The 19,236-nt window shown below is 39.1% G+C and overlaps 2 protein-coding genes across 30 annotated transcripts in view; one reads left to right on the top strand and one right to left on the bottom strand.

The window, feature by feature from the left end:
* Positions 1 to 6,535, top strand: part of LOC135698915 (uncharacterized) — a 55,797-nt gene extending 49,262 nt beyond the window's left edge. The window contains exon 2 of the mRNA XM_065219071.1: positions 5,274 to 6,535. Within this exon, the coding sequence (XP_065075143.1) occupies positions 5,422 to 6,258 (837 nt within the window). The 5' untranslated portion in view covers positions 5,274 to 5,421 and the 3' untranslated portion in view covers positions 6,259 to 6,535. The remainder of the gene's footprint in view (positions 1 to 5,273) is intronic.
* mub (poly(rC)-binding protein mub) overlaps positions 1 to 19,236 on the bottom strand; it is a 672,225-nt gene that overhangs the window by 157,227 nt on the left and 495,762 nt on the right. The window lies entirely within an intron of this gene.

Genomic DNA, 19,236 nt, shown 5'->3' with positions numbered 1-19,236 from the left:
ATAGACGTAGTCCTACGTCAAAATTTGGACTAAGGGTCAGGGAACGGTCCAATCTACAAAATTCCACACTGCAGATTTAGCTTTTCGGAGGTACTTTGAACTTCTTAAACATGTTCACAATATAATTCAAATGCACTATATGTCTTGAGACCGGTAAAGTTCTATGAACTTCCTAAACGTTCCTGCAGTTTTTCCCGCAAATAATTATCAAGCTTCACTGAAATTCTCAGCACTTCGTTTCATTCCTCAGAACTTCTGTAAAATTCCTACCATTGTTGTGAAGTTAATGGAGTTTCGCTGAAGATGTCTAATTCTTAATCCTGGCACTTTTAAAATTTTCAATATATTGAAGTTATACATGGAATATGAAACTTCAAGACACGGAATAGTTTGATATCTTAGACTTACTAAAATTAAGTAAGGATTAAACTTCAACATTTAATGGATTTGAAACTGATTGTTATGTCTTAAATGCTGTTGTTTCACAAACAAAAAGCATATTTCTAACGCATTTAAAAGTTGCTTTCTTATTATAAACCTGGAAATTCTCCGTTTGACTTCTGAAAAAAAAAACCTAGAAAATTCAGGAAATGTTACGTAATCAAGTGAGTAGACACCCTGTTGATGATGAAGTACGATTAAACGTAAAAAGGTCCATACTTCGAAAACAACAGAACAAACAGACATCGGATCCAGCACACTGCAAGAAGAATAAACAATCTTGAAATAAATTAACGCTAAAAAAAAGTTGTGAATAGTGACTGATTACACGAAAAAGTGATTTCAGTGACTTGGTCTTAAAAAAGGGGACTTGGCTTGAAAAAAGTGGCCAAGTCACTAAAAAGTAACTCGCTACCAGTCCTGCAAGTTAGACCTAGTTGGTTCCATTTCACACGTTGCAGTTCGGTTTGCTCAAGATAAATGCGATGAATTTAATCACTGGTGCGGTTTTGTTGGATGTGGGGTGGAAACAAGGGAAATCGCTAAGAAAATTTGTAGTTTCTTCTTATTGCTACCATATTTCATGACAAATGATATAGAAATTTTCTAAAATTGTCTACTGATGCAAAAATAAGCAAAACACGCGGCGACATCCTTGAAATGCGTTCTGATTTATTTTTGTTATTTTTACAACGTCGATCACAACAGGTGCAAAAGTGCAAAAACTGTTTCAACCACTAACAAATTTCAAAAATGTTGGTCTTCCTTCAGCAATAACTTCACAACGAAAGATGTTAAGAATGAAATGTTATTTTACAATTTTAGATTTCATATCAAGATCAGTCGTATATGACTATCAAGTTGTAATTTTACGATATTATGTTTAATTATTAATTTCTATGAACATCAGGCTGAAAATTCTGGATTTTTGAATAATCTAGATGAGGCCTCATTCAAATGTTATGCTTTTATTTCAAACATGCTATCCATATCCTAAAGTATCGCTTTTAGCTACTTCACAACCAAATAATCATCTAAAATGCTTTTACCAGGATTATAATTGAATGTCCACTTTACCCCTACGCTTGTCCGTTTTGCTCTTGCCCCCAAAAGAAAATTCAACAAGTAATACTTTTTGAATATATTTAAAAATGTTGAATACGAATCTGTTTGTGCGAAAAAACATAGATTAGGTTACACTTAGTTTTGGTGATTCGTGTCGCAGTAATAATTTGTATAGAGCAAAGGTATTGTGGTAAGAAGTTGAGGTTTTCTTCAGCTGTGTAGGTAACTTTTAGATGTATATACAGATATGTATAGTTATAAGTACACTAAGTTTCCTGCTAGTTCTCACCTTAGATAAGTTCAGAGTAGTATAAGTTAATTAAGAGATTGTAGCTTTGTTCATTTGTTCGTGCATTCATTTCATCTTCACTTTTACGCATAATAGTATGTTTAATCAAGCGGCGCCGGTGGTGTAGTGGTAAGCGTGATTACATCTCACCCTAGCAGGCCTGGGTTCAATCCCAGTCGGCGCCGCCGGGATGTTCTGAGGCATAACATCTCTGATCACGCCTTCTTTCGGAAGGGAAGTAAAGCCGTTGGTCCCCGGTTCATGAGTTCATGGGTCGATAGGTAGGGTACAGGTGTGGGAGCAGCCTCCCTGGCGTCGGTAGCATTGGTGCTCAGCACGGAAAACAAATCGAGGAAAAAACAAAAAAAGAGTATGCTTAAGCTTATTATTCCACTAATACCTGATAGTCTTTAAGTTTAACAATAGCAATTTGATAGATTAGGTGGTTTAACAAACCGTTTGCGAGGAAGAAAATCGTAATAATTTTAATCAAAGGAGGGATCACCACTTTTACTTTCTCGTCCGAGTTATTGTCTCGGCTTGTTTACATATTTTATCAATCGATTGCTTGACTTTCATATGATCCCTCGTACGATCGACGATCCTCTGACCGACACACGGGTTGCGTTGGAGTGTTCGAAACAGTGGTAGTGGTGAGGCTGCTGGGGCTCGTGGGGCCATTAGACGTAGTGGAATCAACAATGATATTTCTAAGTTAATATTTGTATTTGATATCAACGACCAAGGAATTAAAAATATCTCAAAATAACAATATGACAAGGGATCAACGAGCTGTGTTAAAAAGGAAAGTAATTATGATTTAATCTTCTTCCCTTTTTCATCATGGAAAACTGCCGGGCCAGTAGAAGTAAACGACCAAATTATTGGCAAGCTACTTCACGAATTAACGCCGAAGATGATACACGTGTGTTAATAGGAATTTTTTTAGTTATGTCTTTTCTCGATTTTGATCAATCTATACCCTAAACCGTGTATAGTGCAACAAAGCAGGCAAGCAAAATATCATCATCTTTCTACAACTCCGATCAACCTATATTACATAAAGAGTTTATTGTGGTAGTAGTAGCAAGCGCTTTGTTTTTATCGTTGGTTGCAGTGTTTAGATTCGCTGTCAACGACCAATCAGAGGCCTCGCTTAGCTCAATCGGTAAAAGCGCAGCTATAACGCAAGACCATGCTGGAGACTACTGGGTTCGACTCCCGGTCCGGTCTAGGACTTTCTTCCTAGGGCATAGAATATGATTGTACTTGCCACATAATTATGCTAATGCAAAAATGGTACAGCATTAGAAAACTCTCTTTTAACAACTGTGGAAGTGATCAAAGAACACTAAGTTTAGAGCCGGCATAATGTCCCAGTAGAGACGTAGTAAAGCCAAAATAAAATCAACGACCATAAGTTGAATTAAAAAGTGAGATACCCAGAATGCACATATTTCCACTATAACCAACATGAAACTCTTTAAGGTGCCCATTTACCCCACATTACCCGTATCATAAGTTCTTGAAGCAAATATTGGTTTTATGAATTTTATTTTAAGAAAGTGTAAATTTTCCCACACACAAATATCAAGTTACACCAAATACAACGGCTATAATCTGCACATATTTGTAAAATAAGTTAAGATTGTAAACCCCATAATTAATGAGCAAATGTAATGGTAAGACTAAATGAAACCCTTAGATGATTCGATTGACAAAACTACCTTCGAACTGGTTCTTTTCTTCTGTCATATTCCTCAAAATAAATGGTCTTCTTCCGACAACACTGCTAATCTGCTTAGCCACTTTGTCCCTTCCCAACCCTGACCAAGTTTCTACCCAAAATAACAAAGATCCGCGCGTGCGACAACTCTCTTCCCTAGAGTCGAGAAGATCAGCAGGCAATTAAAATAATAGTTTCATGAAGCCAGTTGTTGATTCATTTATAACATTTCAGCGTGTTGCGTTCCACTGTATCTCTGTTTCTGCTCGACTCGGATTCAGACGGATCTCGGCTCAGCCCAGCCAGTAGCAGTGTGGGGCAGGTCCGTGGAGTGATTTACGCTGTCTATTATTAATGGCTCATTACCGGCTTCGTCTTTCTTTCTGCTTCTGTTTCTGGTACTGCCGCCGTCTGCCGCTGGGTGGTTGCAGCAGATGAGGAAAGCAAAGTCCGTGTACTGTTTACTCATCAGGCTCAAATCATGAGTGTGGCTGAGGCTGAGCTGAACTGAGTGAGCACATGACGTCCGTCCTTTCGTACTCACCGGTTAACTGTTGCCAATGTTGATGATACTGATTTTTGGACGATTGTCGCTCCTTAGGTAGGTAGGTATCTATAGTTGGTTCATTTGAAAATTGGATTTGAAGAGCCGAGGTGAAACACAAAGAACGTGTACATTTCAATTTTAGCTTTTCATGGTGCTGACGGTGTTGATGATGATGATGATGATGCTGATGATGCTGTTGCGTTTTGTGATTTGCAAATGCGATCTAAGATGTATGAGACATACGACGACGACGACGACGACGACGACTACGACTGTTTGATTGCTCTTTTCTCGAGCAGTACGTATGAAAGTTTTGGTTGATCTTTGTTATTAAATTCTGTGAGTTGATTTTATGTGACGAGAAGATAAGTGGTAGCTGAAACTGAGGTTTTCATGTTTTCTCGGGTCATGGAATGTTGACACTTGCAATAGAAACGTTGAACTTTGGATGCACGGGGTTATAGAATGTTTGAAATTCTATTTGAGTTTAATATGACTAGAGCTAGGCTAATAAATCATTTGCATATTTGAAAGTCTGTGTGTGTGTGTGCTGTTTTCTCCTAGTTCATTTAGAATCGAACCAGACACATACATACTTAAAAGACATGCTATGATTGATTGTTTCACCCATGCGTTGAAGCTGCATCTGGCTGGATAATGCTTCCTAGAAAAAAAAACAATCATCTCAGTTTTCTCCGGAGAGAATTCGATACCCAGTTTCATAGCCCAAGAAGACAAATTGTCCAAAGTATCTTGCAATGGTCCTTTCAGGTCCGGTGCATTTGGTCCTATGACGGAAATCACGCAGTCATCTACAACCAATGCGATCAATGTTTGACAAGGCAATCGTCAGTGTTCTTTAGGGGGCCTAAAAATGAGCCCTGCATATATTTCTCTGATAACAAAAAGTTCTTCAGAATTGTTGTACTACACAGGTTATGGTAAGCAAGCAAGCACGTTCATTTCCCATGAACGCATTTTAGAAATATGCGTTTGAAAACTGCCACTTTTTGTTACATGCCAGATTTCGAATTGTGAACCCCAGTATAGTAAAGAAAGGCGTAGTCCTACGTCAAAAGTAATCTTCACCTTCAGTAAATTTATCTCACTCAGCTGCGCACGATAGAGTGAAATGGTCGAGAAAAAACATCAATCTCTAGAAGACGAGTGTAATGCTAATATCTATTAACATGCTGGGACTAAAGGGTGTCCACGATGAAATTGCCACACTATGAAATTGCTCTAACTTTTTAACCGTTGGGTAGAATTTAATGAAAATTTGGGTGGATTTAGTTCATAGTGCATTATTTATATCCTGCAAGTTTTAAAGTCCTGTGATCAAAACTCGCGAAAATGGAGTCGAAAGAACAGCTCGTGCGTGATAAAATCTTGCGCATTCATCACGAGAACAAGGATCTCTCGCATCGTTCCATCGCTAAAACGTTGGGAATCGCGAATTCCACGGTGTCGCGAGTGATTAAGCGGTTCGAGGAACGGTTGACCACCGATCGGAAGCCCAGAAGTGAAGGAAAAAGTATTCCGTACAACACCAAAAATCACAACCGCGTAGTTGGGGCCTTCAACCGAAATCCGAACGCCTCCGTTAGGGATGTGGCTAAGAAGCTGCACCAGAAGGCCAAAACTAAGGCTGGGCTTCGAACGTTCAAGGTACAAAAGGCCCCTAATCGCGACGAGAAGCAGAACAAGTCCGCCAAAACCCGTGCCAGGAAGTTGTACCTCAACATGCTGACGAAAGTTGAATGCTGCATCATGGACGACGAAACATATGTGAAGGCCGACTTCAAACAGATCCCCGGCAACCTGTTTTTCACGGCCAAGGATAAGTTCAGCGTTCCGGAGCATGTCCGCACTCAGAAGATGTCCAAATTTGCGAAGAAATTCCTGGTTTGGCAAGCCATCTGCACGTGCGGGAAGCGGAGTGCACCTTTCGTGACCCAGGACACGATGAACGGACAGGTGTACATAAAAGAGTGCCTCCAGAAGCGGCTGCTTCCTCTCCTGAAGGCCCACAACGTCCCAACAATCTTCTGGCCGGATTTGGCCTCATGCCACTACTCCAAGGACGTGCTGAAGTGGTATGCGGACAATAAGGTCAATTTCGTGCCGAAAATGTTCAACCCTCCCAACACTCCGGAGCTCCGCCCATCGAGAAGTACTGGGCGATTATGAAGCAGCACCTTCTTAAACGACCTAAGGTAGTGAAGACAGTCGAGGAACTGAAGAAAGTATGGGTTTACATGCAAAAAACGGTTAATTCACAGGTTGTGCAGAATCTTATGGCCGGGGTTAAGGCCAAGGTGCGGGCATTTGCGTATGGACTGTAAATAAAATACGAGTAAAATGGTAAAATGAAGTTTAATAGTTATTTCTCAATCCCTGAAAATTTGATGGCAATCGGATGAAAACTCGAATTTTGCGAATCAATTTTGTGTGTGGAAATTTCATCGTGGACACCCTTTAGTAACATGTCAAGGATGGAGAAACCAGATCGAGAAAGTACTATTTAAAATGTGATTTCTTTAGATGCGTTGACAGTAAAACTAACGCTTGGTTTGACAGTTGTGTTCACTGCTCTCAAATACATCATAACATCGTCAACTAAGTGATTCTTTATTAAGTTCCGTGAAAATTTGCTCCAAAACAAATCATTACTCTGCGATACAAGCACAAATGTACATCGCTTTTGATTTCTAGATACATTAACTATGTGATGAACTGAAATATGTACTACCCTTTACTGTTCATACTCATCGTTAAGCTTTGAAAATAAATAAACGGATTTCCTGAGATTTCGAAAAATAAAATCCCGAATCCCAGGATTAACGATGGTCCGCCTCCCCCTTTAAGCATTCTTTTTTTACATGGCTGGTTACCCTAAAATACAACGTCATTTATGCATCTTCCCTAAGCATTATATCAACCGCAGTGCTGCAAAATAACGACCATGATCGGCGATATGGACACAAAATATTTTGTTGCTCGCTCGAGCTAAATAAATCTTCAAGGGAAACCATGTCAATAGCCAGTCCGTTCTTCAATTCTTTCAGTGACAATGACAATGATAGCGATCAATGCTGTCAAATATAGTGATTTTAGTGACCATGTTGAAGAAATAAGTGACCAAATAGTGACTAATAGTTGTAAAAAAAGTCATTTCGCTGTATTGAATCTTTCGCTCTAAAACATCAAACATTTACATATTTTGTATGCCATCAGAACGACTAATTTTCTTTAGAGCGAAATTCTTTGTTTTAGAGCGAAAGATTCAATAGAGCGAAATGACTAAACCTCCAAACTTCTACTACATAGAAAAACCTGAAAAACCGGGAAATCTCAGGGAAGTTTATTTTTCCTGAAAATACCTGGAAGTCTCAGGGAATCTTATCATTATTCAGAAAATTTAATAATGTTCTTACTAAGAATGCATTTTAAAATAAAAGCATTTTATATTCCTAGCTATTTTCATTCACACATTGAACTTTATAGATTAAGAATAAATTAATCTTCAGTAAAATAAATAGATTTTTTAAATTCAGAGGTTTCAATTTTTTTTTTTTTTTTTGGTTTAGAATATGCATGTTTCCCACAAATTTTATAAATTCTGAACTGAAAAGATATAATACTTCAAGAAATTTTCAAGAATCTGGAGTCAAATTCCTTGCACAGTTTTAAGGCTCGTGAAATTTTATTATTATTTATATGGACCTCATTACTCGGGAGTTCTGAAAAAAAAACCTATGAGAAGTTAGTTAGGTATTTTTATTAAGGAGACTTTCAGCCGAACTCTGGTTCGTCTCCGGAAAAAAATCTATGAGAAAAACATCAACTGCAACCTGCTTTCATGGTAGTTCTGAGGAATTTTAGACTTCATGTGAAGCCTAAGCCTACGATAGTAAACTTCAAGCGAATTTTCATGAGAAATCTCCGTTGAAATACTTCCACATTTTCCGGATGTTCATTCATTGCGTTCCAGAAATTTTCTCTGAGCAAACCAAAGCTTCCAGAAATTCCAGTTTCTGCAATTTTCTTGAAATTTTTTGAATGGCCCTTTAGTTCTCTAATCTGTCTTCATGTTCTCGGAGTTTCTTTAAAACTCTCAACTCAAATGAAGATCTCAGTTCTGATTTAAAATAAATGGAATTCTCGTAAACACCTTTAAACTTCCCTGGAATTCTCTGGATTTCTGTTAAGTTCCTGAAATATTTCTGAAGTTTTCATAAATTTTCTGAAGGTTTCTGTACTAAATCTTTCGGAACATCTTATGGGTTCTTGATTTTATTCCAGCACATCATGGGACTACCCTGAATTTGTCTAAACTCACGCTTATAGATTTTTAAACCAATTCAAACGTCTGGGTTAAAGTTTCGGGGATTTCCCCCAAAGATCTCTAGATTTAGGTTTTCTGAGATTAATAGAGCTTCATTAAAGTTTCCACATTTTTGATAGTACGAAACATCAAGACATTAAAAATGTTGTGATCTTAGACTTACTAAAATGAAGTAAGTGTTCAACTTCAACATTTAATGGATTTAAGCTAAAGCTGTTTCTTGAAAACTGATTGTCATGTTTTAAAAACGTTTGCGTTAAAAACATATTTTTAAAGGATTTCATAAATATAATTTGTATTATAAACCTTGAAAATTCAGGGAACTTTATTTAGCCAAATGAGTGGACACCCTGTAGATAGAGAAGAACGATTAAACGCAAAAAATCTCTATAACAGTCCGTCAACTTCGAATTGTTCAAAAATAGAAAATAGAAAAATAGAAATAGAAACAGAAATATAGGTAACGGCACCGGTGGTGTAGTGGTAAGCGTGATTACCTCTCACCCCAGCAGGCCTGGGTTCAATCCCAGTCGGCGCCGCCGGGATGTTCTGAGGCATAACATCTCTGATCACGCCTTCCTTCGGATGGGAAGTAAAGCCGTTGGTCCCCGGTTCATGAGTTGATGGGTCGATAGGTAGGGTCCAGGTGTAGGAGCAGCCTCCCTGGCGTCGGTAGCATTGGTGCTCAGCACGGAAAACAAGATCGACGGAAAAAACAAACCAAAGGAAAAAAAAAGAAAAAAAAAAGAAATATAGGCCTATCCAGAAGAATGATCAATCTTGAATTCACGTTTAAAAAAGTTTGAAATAGTGACATATTACAAGAAAAAGTGACTTTAGTGACTTGGCTTAAAAAAAAAGAGACTTTTTAGTGATTGGCTTGAAAAAAGTGACTTGCTATCAGCCCTGTAAAGGGCTTTTTTCAATACTTTCACTCACGTGTAAGTATTAGTAGAGCTTATTAAAGTTTTTACATCATTAAAAGTGCTAAAATGAAGCTGATTTAAGGCATGGTGTTAAGCGTTAATTCAATTTTATGATATTATAAAATAGCCAAGAACTTAAAAAAAACCTGTGAGGTATTGGTCCACAGGGGCAGGTCTATTTCAAAACAAAATTCACACCAGCGTTGAGGCCACCAAGATCACGGCTTATCTCCCAATATAGCCATCACAAGCATCCAATCTAACAATGAATCAACCAACAGAAACCGTCATCCGTGGCTAATTTTGCGGATAAATCCCTACCACGTTGACACGTCGTCGTCGTCGTCGTCCGTGGCGTCCCATTAGTGTTGGCAAGCTAATGAAAGGTCCAAATACACGCTACAATGTAATGCCGGTCGGTGCTGATTCTGTTCAACGCCGTCATGAAAATCTAAAATCCGTCCCCTTTGTGTCGATGTGAAGCACTTCTTGAGCACCTGTTTCGATGTCGTTCTGAATAGATCCGTCAGCAGCGGACACTACTGATTTCAAAATCTAGATGCGTTGACATGTTCATAGCACGAAAGCCTGTCGCCTTCTCTTTCTCTATAGCTCTTGAAGGACCCTTCCAGACATTGCACTCGAACGTACGTAAAAGCAGTCATGGGGATAGCAACAAAAAAGAAATCGATAGAGAACCATCATCGGTGCAACGTCACGCCAACACTACCAGCAAGTAACGCATACACACGGTACAAGGCAGTAGTGTCGAGTCACGTGAGATGCTGACGTGTACATAATTAAAATAATTAATTTTCTAGTACGGATCAGTGACGCTGTGCGCACGTTATTCTCGGAGCCATGCTGTGAATGCGCGCACCGATGAAGAAGTAAATAAAGGTTTCCAGCAGCTCCCGATTCCCCTCGCCATTACAACCCAATCTGGAGGAGCAGCAGCAGCAGCAGTCGTGATAATCCTTTGAATCCGTCCCAGCAACGAACGTTGATGTAGATGAGGGAGTTCCGATCCTTGTGGCGGTGGTGATGAGTCTGTTGTTTTGAGTTTTTTTCTTACCTCCGATCCAGACCGACCGACTACCACCGAAGGGTTGGAAAAAGCCATTGTGTATCAGTGAATAGCTAGCGCAAAGGGGGTTAAGTTTATTCTGATGCCGTTTGGTTCAGTTGACGGATGTGGAAGTCGACGCTATGCTTATGCAGGAGTACTCGGTCTGGCTGCAGCGTGTTGACTTTCCGATGGTCTAAGTACCTTCTATTGCTATTCTATAAAGCCGGTTGATACAATTCTTAGGAAACGAGTTCGAGGCACAAATCATTCCGAGAATTGAAGAACTTCTACGCTTTGAACCACGATTGCAATCGCAAGATTTCACAAACAAATTTTCATGAAAAGTGAAATAATCTCACCGTTGTGATACTTCGTGAGAAGCAATAAACAGGGTTCAAATATTTGCACTAATTTGAATAAACACACGCTTTTTTTTTGGCTAATACGAGAAGTGCCCACGATTTGTTTGCCCGTTTATGACGACCGTTAAAATCACTCACGCTTTTCGTTCAGTTTCCTTTGGTTGTGGATCAAGATGAGTTTGAGTTTTGGGGGTCCGGACTTATGATGTGTGGTTAGTTTGCTTTTTACCTATACATACACATGCGTTTTGTGTACTCATCGACAATGTAAAAGTGTGTATGCATAGGAAAAGAACACCAGCCCTCGGATTTATTCATTTCATGACCTTCGTGGACCGACAGCGAACCTAAATAAACAAACTGATGGTGGTTGTATTCTATAAAATTACATCGTATGTTTCAAACAGGAGGAGAATGCGATGCCATATTTGTTGAGAGCCGACCAGTTATTGCTGGAGGCGCATGGTATTTGAAGAAACAACTTTGGTAGTAACGAACGGGAGGTACGTGTAACAGGGTGGTCGCTGGGTTTAAGACATTAAATCCCCCTTTATCCGCGATTTTCCCTGGTGCCCATCGTATTTTTCCGGTTTCATATAAACAACTTAATATGGTTAAAAATACCGGGATGGTTAATTTCAGCAATTACCAATGTCACCGATGTCAAGGAGGCAGCTCCCACACCTTGACCTTACCTGTCGACCTATCAACTCATGGACCGGGGCCAACGGCTGTGCTTCCCTTCCGAAGGAAGGCATGGTCAGAGATTTTATGCTGAATTAAATTTGATAATGATTTTCCTAACCCCGGTTCGAAATTTATGTATTAAAGACAGTTAACGCCAATTGTTTTCAATATGTTAAGGTAACGCCAGTTTTTCGCATTCTTGAACTGATCGAAATCTCAAACCTAGCGTTATTTAAAAAATCTCAGATTAAAAAGTGAATCATGACTCTTGGACTTGGACAAGCTTTCAAAATTCTGGCACTTTGAAGAATAACTTAGATTTTTTTTAAATATAATGCCAAAAGAGTAACTCGGAGCGGAGAGAGAAATTTAACTGAAATATAAGTTCCAGATTATTTTACAAAGTATTGCAATTGCAAGGAGAACTAAAAATTAATTCCAAGTAGGCAAAACTATTTTGGGAATTATGAGAAGAATTCATGGGATTTCGAAAGCAAATCTGAAGAAATTTAAGGGAGCATTTTAACGGAATTTGGAAGAGAATTCAAGTGAACCCTACGATAGACATAATGGTATATTATACTAATGATCAACTACGACAAAAAATCACATAAATGTAAATCAAACCATCAAAGAGATTTCTGAGGAGAGCTCCGGTTATCGATAATAATTTCAAGAGAAAATACTTCTGACAGAAGCTCACAGTTTTTGTTGCTGAATTTAAAGCTAATTTGTTGACATTTTTAAGGGAATTCCACATGAAAATTTAAATTAATTTGCGAGCAAGCTCTAAAGAGAAGAGCTCACAGGGAATTTTGAGCATATTTCCAAATTTCTTTGTAAATTTCTGAGTTTTACGATATCATCAAGAAATTTACAAAGAGGATTCTTTATTTATTTGTCGTCAATCAGTGTATACCATTTTACAATTTTACTTAAACGCTAATAGTTACAATTTTACTTCAAGTACTTGCATAACATTTATATTTTATTATTGATGCCTAGCTAACCTCGTGAAGAAAGTTTTTTTTTGCGTACTTTTATAAATTGTTATGTCAATAGATTCACAGTATGTATTATAGCAAGACACCATTCTATTCAATGGGCTATTTTTAGCATAGTCCGTTCTTTGATTGTTGATGCTAAGCAAATTACTATTCCGCAGTGAGCGAGTGGGAGCATAACAATTAATATTTTCCAATATCGCTGGGCTGTTGACTCTTTTCGAAATCACATCGTTTATAAAAGCAATCATTGCGAAACCTCTTCGTTTTTTGAGCTCATCTAAATTAATTTGCATACAACGCGATTCAAAAGATGGAAGTGGAAAACTCGTCCAACCCAATTTTCTTAGAGCAAACAACAAGAACTGCGTTTAAACTGATTCAATGCGGTTTACATGTGTATCATTATATGGAGCCCTAACTATGCTAAAATATTCGAGAAGAGGCCTCACATATGCGACGTAAAGTGTCTTGATTGTGTAGGGATAATTGAAGTGCAAACTAAATCTTTTAATGAACCCGTGCATGTTGCTTGCTTTGTAGATAATGTTATAGTAGTGATCAGCAAAGCAAAGTGACTTGATAGGATATTTGAATTGTTTTCTGGCCGGAGGCGAACCAGCCTAAGGCTGAAAGCCTCCTAAATAAAGCTAAATTAATTAATTGTTTTCTGGCCAAGAATAATTGCGTCGTGTATTACAGCGTGCTTTCTTGTGAACGATATAGAAATGCATTTATTAACATTTAGTTCTAATAAATTTTTCTTACACCATGTGTAAAAACGTCAATTTCATATTGAAGTATTTGAAGATCAGGTGCTTTAGATATCTTCATGAAAAATTTAATGTCATCAGCATATATAGAAACATGAAGAAATTTCAAAATATGTTCTATATCATTGACAATTAAAATAAACAGTAATGGACCAAGATGTGAACCTTGTGACACACCAGATGTTATATAAACTATGGTGGCCAGATTTCCTTCAAATCTTATCTGTTGCGTCCGCCGTGATAAGTACGACTCGATCCATTTCAGTAGCCTAGGATTGAAGCCTAATTTGGATAGCTTAAGAAGCAAGAGTGATATGAAGAGCTTGGAGTTGTTGGTTTATTTCCTTTAAATTCCGTTACAATTGCTTATCTTTTGACAGATACGAGTATTTCGTCTACTACTTGGCACTTCATCAGTGCCAAGTACTCAACACCACTTTAAAGGAAATAAACCAACACACTCAAAGCTCTTCATAAAGGGATTCCATTAAGAGGTTCGACAAATTTAAAAGAAGAGTGGTATATCAACTCTGTCAAATGCTTTACTAAAATCAGTATATAGCGTTTCTACATAATTTCCTTTATCCATTGAGTTTAAACCATGTGACACAAAATGTATCAAGTTGGTAGTTGTAGATCGTCCTGTAACAAATCCGTGCTGTTCGCTAGTTATTACCGTCCTAATATGTAAGAATACATTGTCATTAATGATGGATTCAAAAAATTTCGGAATGCTTGATAATACAGCAACTCCACGGTAATTTTGTAGATCAGACTTTTTACCACTTATAAAAATTAGAATTAAAAATGATTCTATCCAAATCGGAGGAAGTACACTCGACTCCAAAGATGAATTAAACAATTAAAATTTTAAAAAATAAGTGGTAAACCATCCGGTCCAGCACCATTTGAAGCATCCAAGATTTCAAGACCACGTATAATTTCTTTGAGAGTTAAATTATTAACTGCGATGTTCTTCATTGACTAGGGGAGATACGAAAAATATAGATAATATCTCTCATTCTCATCGTAAACTGTATAAACGTCCCAAAAGAAGCCAGCAAATAAGTTACTAATCTGACTAGGAGTATTCCCCAACCTACTGTCTAATTGCATTTTTCTATGAAAGCTACAAGAGCTTTCCGAAGAGAACTTCAAAAAAATTTCAATAGATTCTCGCAATAGAATTTGGAGAAGGATTTGTACGGAGTTTTGATAAAACTTTTCATTGAATTCCGTGAAGTCTAGATTCTAAAAGATATACCAAAAAATGTCTAAGATTATTCCAAGAGAATTTTTAAGAAAATCATGGGGATAACTAGGTAAATTTTTGCGAGAATCATTAAGAATACGAAATGAGAATCATGAAGAAATTTCTTGAATTTTCTGATAGGAATTTCTAAAATCCATTTAATTCCAAGACAGTTAATGTTTATTTGAAAAATCCCTTTGTTTGTCGATCGGCCGACTTTCAATAGACGTCACGAATGTTAAAATCAAAATTTCTGTCTGTCATAAATAACAATTATGGCCGATGACTATGTTAATTAGTTAAAAAAGTGGTGCTTTTGCATAAACAGGGTGTCGACTCAAAGTCGAAAATAAAATTCCCTGACTTTCCCTGACTTTCCAGTCGGTTTTCAGAAAAATTCCAGTTTACAAAACTTCGTTATTTTAACCTAAGAAGCTACAACGTGATGTGCTTTATTATATCGTAGCTTAAATTAAGGTTAGTTTAAAATGAGCAGCAGGGTAAGCTTTCGAAAATATCAAGAATAGCATACTCATGGCACTTACAACAGAACTTGATACTAATACAATTTTTACAGACCATATGACCGACTACCTACGAAGGATGTGAATAGACCTAGGGCTATAAATACATATTATAATATAATAATGAATAACTACTGCTCACAACTCATTACTAAGTAAGGGGTACCACAAAAGATCAAATAATGGACGCAGTGGTTCAACTCCCCCCAACAAAAAAGTAATAATAGGAATATTTAATCAATGTCACCAAGCTCTCAATTTGTGTTCATAATTTCACAGCCAAATAAAAATCAACCCGTAGACGATCCTTTCTCTTTACATATAAATTATTGTAAAATAACAGAGCAGTGATTATTCTTGCTTTTGCAACCGAACCTGAGGATGCACTGCTCATGCATTAGTCAGTTTCGTACTTTCTGGAACTCCATATGACAACCGCAGACATGGTAAAATAATTTAAGTTTTATTATCATTAACATTTTATTCTCTCAGTGAGTTCACATTACAACGAGAAATTGCAAGTTTAATATGTGTTTATTTTCGGATTACGTTTAAAAATATTTATCATTTGAGCAGAACGATTTTCTCCTGCAAACGACGATCCTTGTCTACTTGGAAAGCGAATGCGATTTTTCGAACTCACTGAATAAGTTCATTCAAAATTTGTAAGTTTTCGAACCCGCTTGCATGGGTAACACCATCATAGATCTGACGTCGCACTACGACTGAAGGCCCAAACGCAATGTGGGCGGAAGCGGAACGGAAACGCTGTCACAAATGACATCAAGATGCCTAACCGCACTCGATTTGATTCTAACTAGTTTTCAATCCGACAAATAGGCTTACTCAGATCGGGCTTTTCCGCTACCACTGCCGTTCCGCTGTCATTACGCTTGGGCCTTGACTCTTCCCTCATGTTTTCAAAGATATTCTGCATTTACCGAAAAACCTCTCTCTGCATTGGCGTTGCCATGCGATAAGCAGCAAATCATTTTCACAACCAACAATAGTTCTGATTACGCCGACCAATAACCTGTGCCAAAAAACGTCCAGTTGTTCCGTTTTTGCGATCATATTGATCAAATGTGCATTTACCTGTGCAATATTGTTATTATTATTTATTATTGGTCGGATACCACGTTGAATTGACGAATCATGGCGACAAGAGAGCTGTTAGCTGCATGATTGGTATTGTGCGCTTCCTCGTGTAGCAAAGCTCTCGGATGGAGTGTACGGACAGGTGCATATACATTAATCTTAGCCAGTAACTCCGGCACATCATATTCAGCAAGCAAAACTTTGGCAACGAAGACAGCCTGCGATGCGTTTCTCCGCTCACCAAGAATATCCAAGCCCAGCAAACGACAGCGATCAGCATACGGTGGTAGATTAAGCGGGTCGCTCCAAGGAAGATGGCGCAATGCGTATCTGACGAATCTACGTTGGACTCGAAGCTGTACAATCCATACTGCCTGGTAGGGACTCCAGACAACACACGCAAACTCAAGCAATGAGCGCACCAACGAGCAGTAAAGAGCTTTAAAACACAAAGGATCCCATAAAATTGCGCACACACGAAACATAAAACATCTCCAGAAGCTTTTGTAATTCTAAGTAATCAGCTCCAGAAGCTTTTGTAATTCTAAGTAATCAGCTCAAGAAGCTTTTGTAATTCTAAGTAATCAGCATTGCGAACAGCAATGTAAATTTTCAGCTCATCAGCAAAAAACAATTTACCTCCGCTAGGCAGGATAAACGTTGCATCGTTCACAAATAGAGAGAAGAGCAGTGGTCCCAGTATGCTTCCCTGTGGAACTCCGGAACTGTTCGAGAAGCAGTAAGATGAGTAGTTTCCGATGCAGGCAGTAACTTGCCGTTGTACTAGGTACGATCTCAGCCAACTGCAGAAGGGAGCAGAACATCCAATTTTGTCCAGTTTTGCTAGTAGAATGACGTGCACAACTTTATCAAACGCAGCTTTAAGATCTGAGTAGATGGCATCCACTTGGAGTTTCTTAGATACATTTTCCATGCAGAGAGACGTAAAGCTGACGAGATTCGTTTCGACGGAGCGGCCAGGAAAGAAGCCATGTTGGCAGGTGCTAATGTAGTTTTTGCAGGAACCAAACAATCTCTCATTGACCAGCGAGTCGAACACTTTCGATTCGACCCCGAGCGAGGTAATCCCACGGTAGTTTTCCACATTGCATTAAAAAGCAGGGTCATCATTGCATCATTGTGGCTAAGATATCACAGCATTTTTTCAGCACAGCAGATTGCATAACGCTCGGTCCGGGTGAAAAAGAAGATTTAGTTTTCCTTATCGCAGAGAGAACCATTTCAACATCCACAGTAAAAACATCCATGTTTACGACATCGGTTGGCACATCGTGGACTGCTAGATTGATTTCAACTTGCGATGGTGAGTCGTTCGAGAAAACGCTCGAGAAGTGCCTTGCAAAAAGCCTGCATTTATCCTCAGTTGTCAATGCTACGTCGTTGCCCAGAAACACCTTCGACGGGAGACCAGTTTCCTTTCTTTTAGTATTTACGAACGACCAGAATCATTGCTTCGCAGATTGCGTTCAGTACGAATTACATACCGCTGGTAGAGAAGCTTGTTGTTGCGGCGATAGTTGTTACTGGCAATTGAAAAATTCTGTTTGGTCAAGAAGCAGAAATACAGTCGCGCAGAAAGCAATTATGGCGATCGACAGCTATGTCGATCTCCAGGTCATTCAACACGTTCCAGTCTATCTCGGGCATGAAGTAGTTCACCTCCTCGTGGTGTGCCCTGGAAACGCTAATTATCGAACCCAAGGGAGAGATATTGCGGCTAAACGAACTACCGCAGAGAAGCCCTGCACAAACCCTCGTTGTGCAAAGGCAGGAGTGATGCCGGGTTCTTAGTGCTTAGCATAAGCAGCTGGTAAGCGGTCACATCTGTCCTAAGCTACCCTGTTGGACAGTTGGCTGGCTATCACGTCTGCTTAGAACCGAGGCGAACAACGAACAGCGAACAACAAGAGGAGGTTGAGAAGCCCTGCACAAACCCTCGTTGTGCAAAGGCAGGAGTGACGCCGGGTTCTTAGAGTGCTTAGCACACGCAGCTGGTAAGCGGTCACATCTGTCCTGTATGGGCCCTGGACAGTTGGCTGGCTATCACGTCTGCTCTAGAACTCAGGCGAACAACGAACAGCGAGCAACAAGAGGAAGGCCCTGCACAGCTGCTCACTGTGCAGTAGCGAGTGTCACGTCGGACACAACACCTAGTGATGCGCCATAGCGCAACCGGCCCCCTCCCATGACGTAATGCTTTCGGACGGTTCCGGGGAGGGCAAGGGCCTAGAGCACAGGGTAAGGTTTAGTGGGTCGGGAGAGCTACTTCTCCCATCCCCACACCCTGAGTTTTCTTCTCAGGTGTCTGGGAGCAGATTCCCCTGTATAAAAAAAAAAAAAAAAAAAAAAAAAGTCTATCTCGGACTAGGAACGTCGCAGCAAACGTAAATCAGTCTTCCGGAAGTTGAGACGATAGACAATCGAAGTTTCATCAAAGTGAAGTTGAGATCTATTTGCGATAGAAATATCCAAAGCAGGATGGAAGTTGTCACGAGGAACGATGACATCAGGCGCCTCAGTTGGAGGCGAACCAGCCCAAGGCTGAAAGCCTCCTTAATAAAGCTAAATAATAATAATAATCAGGCGCCTCAGTAACGGTACAGTCAAGAAGTGAATTTTCACTAACGAACACCAAGTCTAGGAAATGAGACTGAAAGTTGGGAACTAGATTTATCTGCCTCAATCCATGAAAACCAGTACCGTCCACAAGCAAGCGGCTAGCCGGAGTAGTAACAGATGCTATTGGATCTGGATATGCAAGTCCCTGACCTGAGTGCGACCAGATAAGCCAAGGTTGATTGAAATCACCGAGCATAAGAATCATGTCCAAATAATAGTCCAAATGTAAAGCCATAGAAGAAACAAATTCTACAGCATCCATATGAAGTTGCATTATACTACAGTCGAGACGTCGTTCAGGTTGAATGTACACCGTTCAGATGGTCAATAATAATGAACCTTTCCATAACGCCTCTAACCATTTGAGACATCGCGTTGCACAAAAAAGGCACCATAGGGTTGTCCATCTGAAATTCGCATTGAAATGGCTCAACTTCGACAGCAACTGATTTAAAGAAAGCTAGCTTAATACCACGTTCAGACTA

The sequence above is a fragment of the Ochlerotatus camptorhynchus genome, unplaced genomic scaffold (assembly GCF_037179485.1).
Source record: "Ochlerotatus camptorhynchus isolate MF236.1 unplaced genomic scaffold, CSIRO-AGI_Acam_v1.1 ptg000008l, whole genome shotgun sequence".
Lineage (NCBI taxonomy): Eukaryota > Metazoa > Arthropoda > Insecta > Diptera > Culicidae > Ochlerotatus > Ochlerotatus camptorhynchus.
The sequence above is the reverse complement of the archived record's forward strand: the minus strand, read 5'-3'. Positions and strand labels throughout refer to the sequence as shown.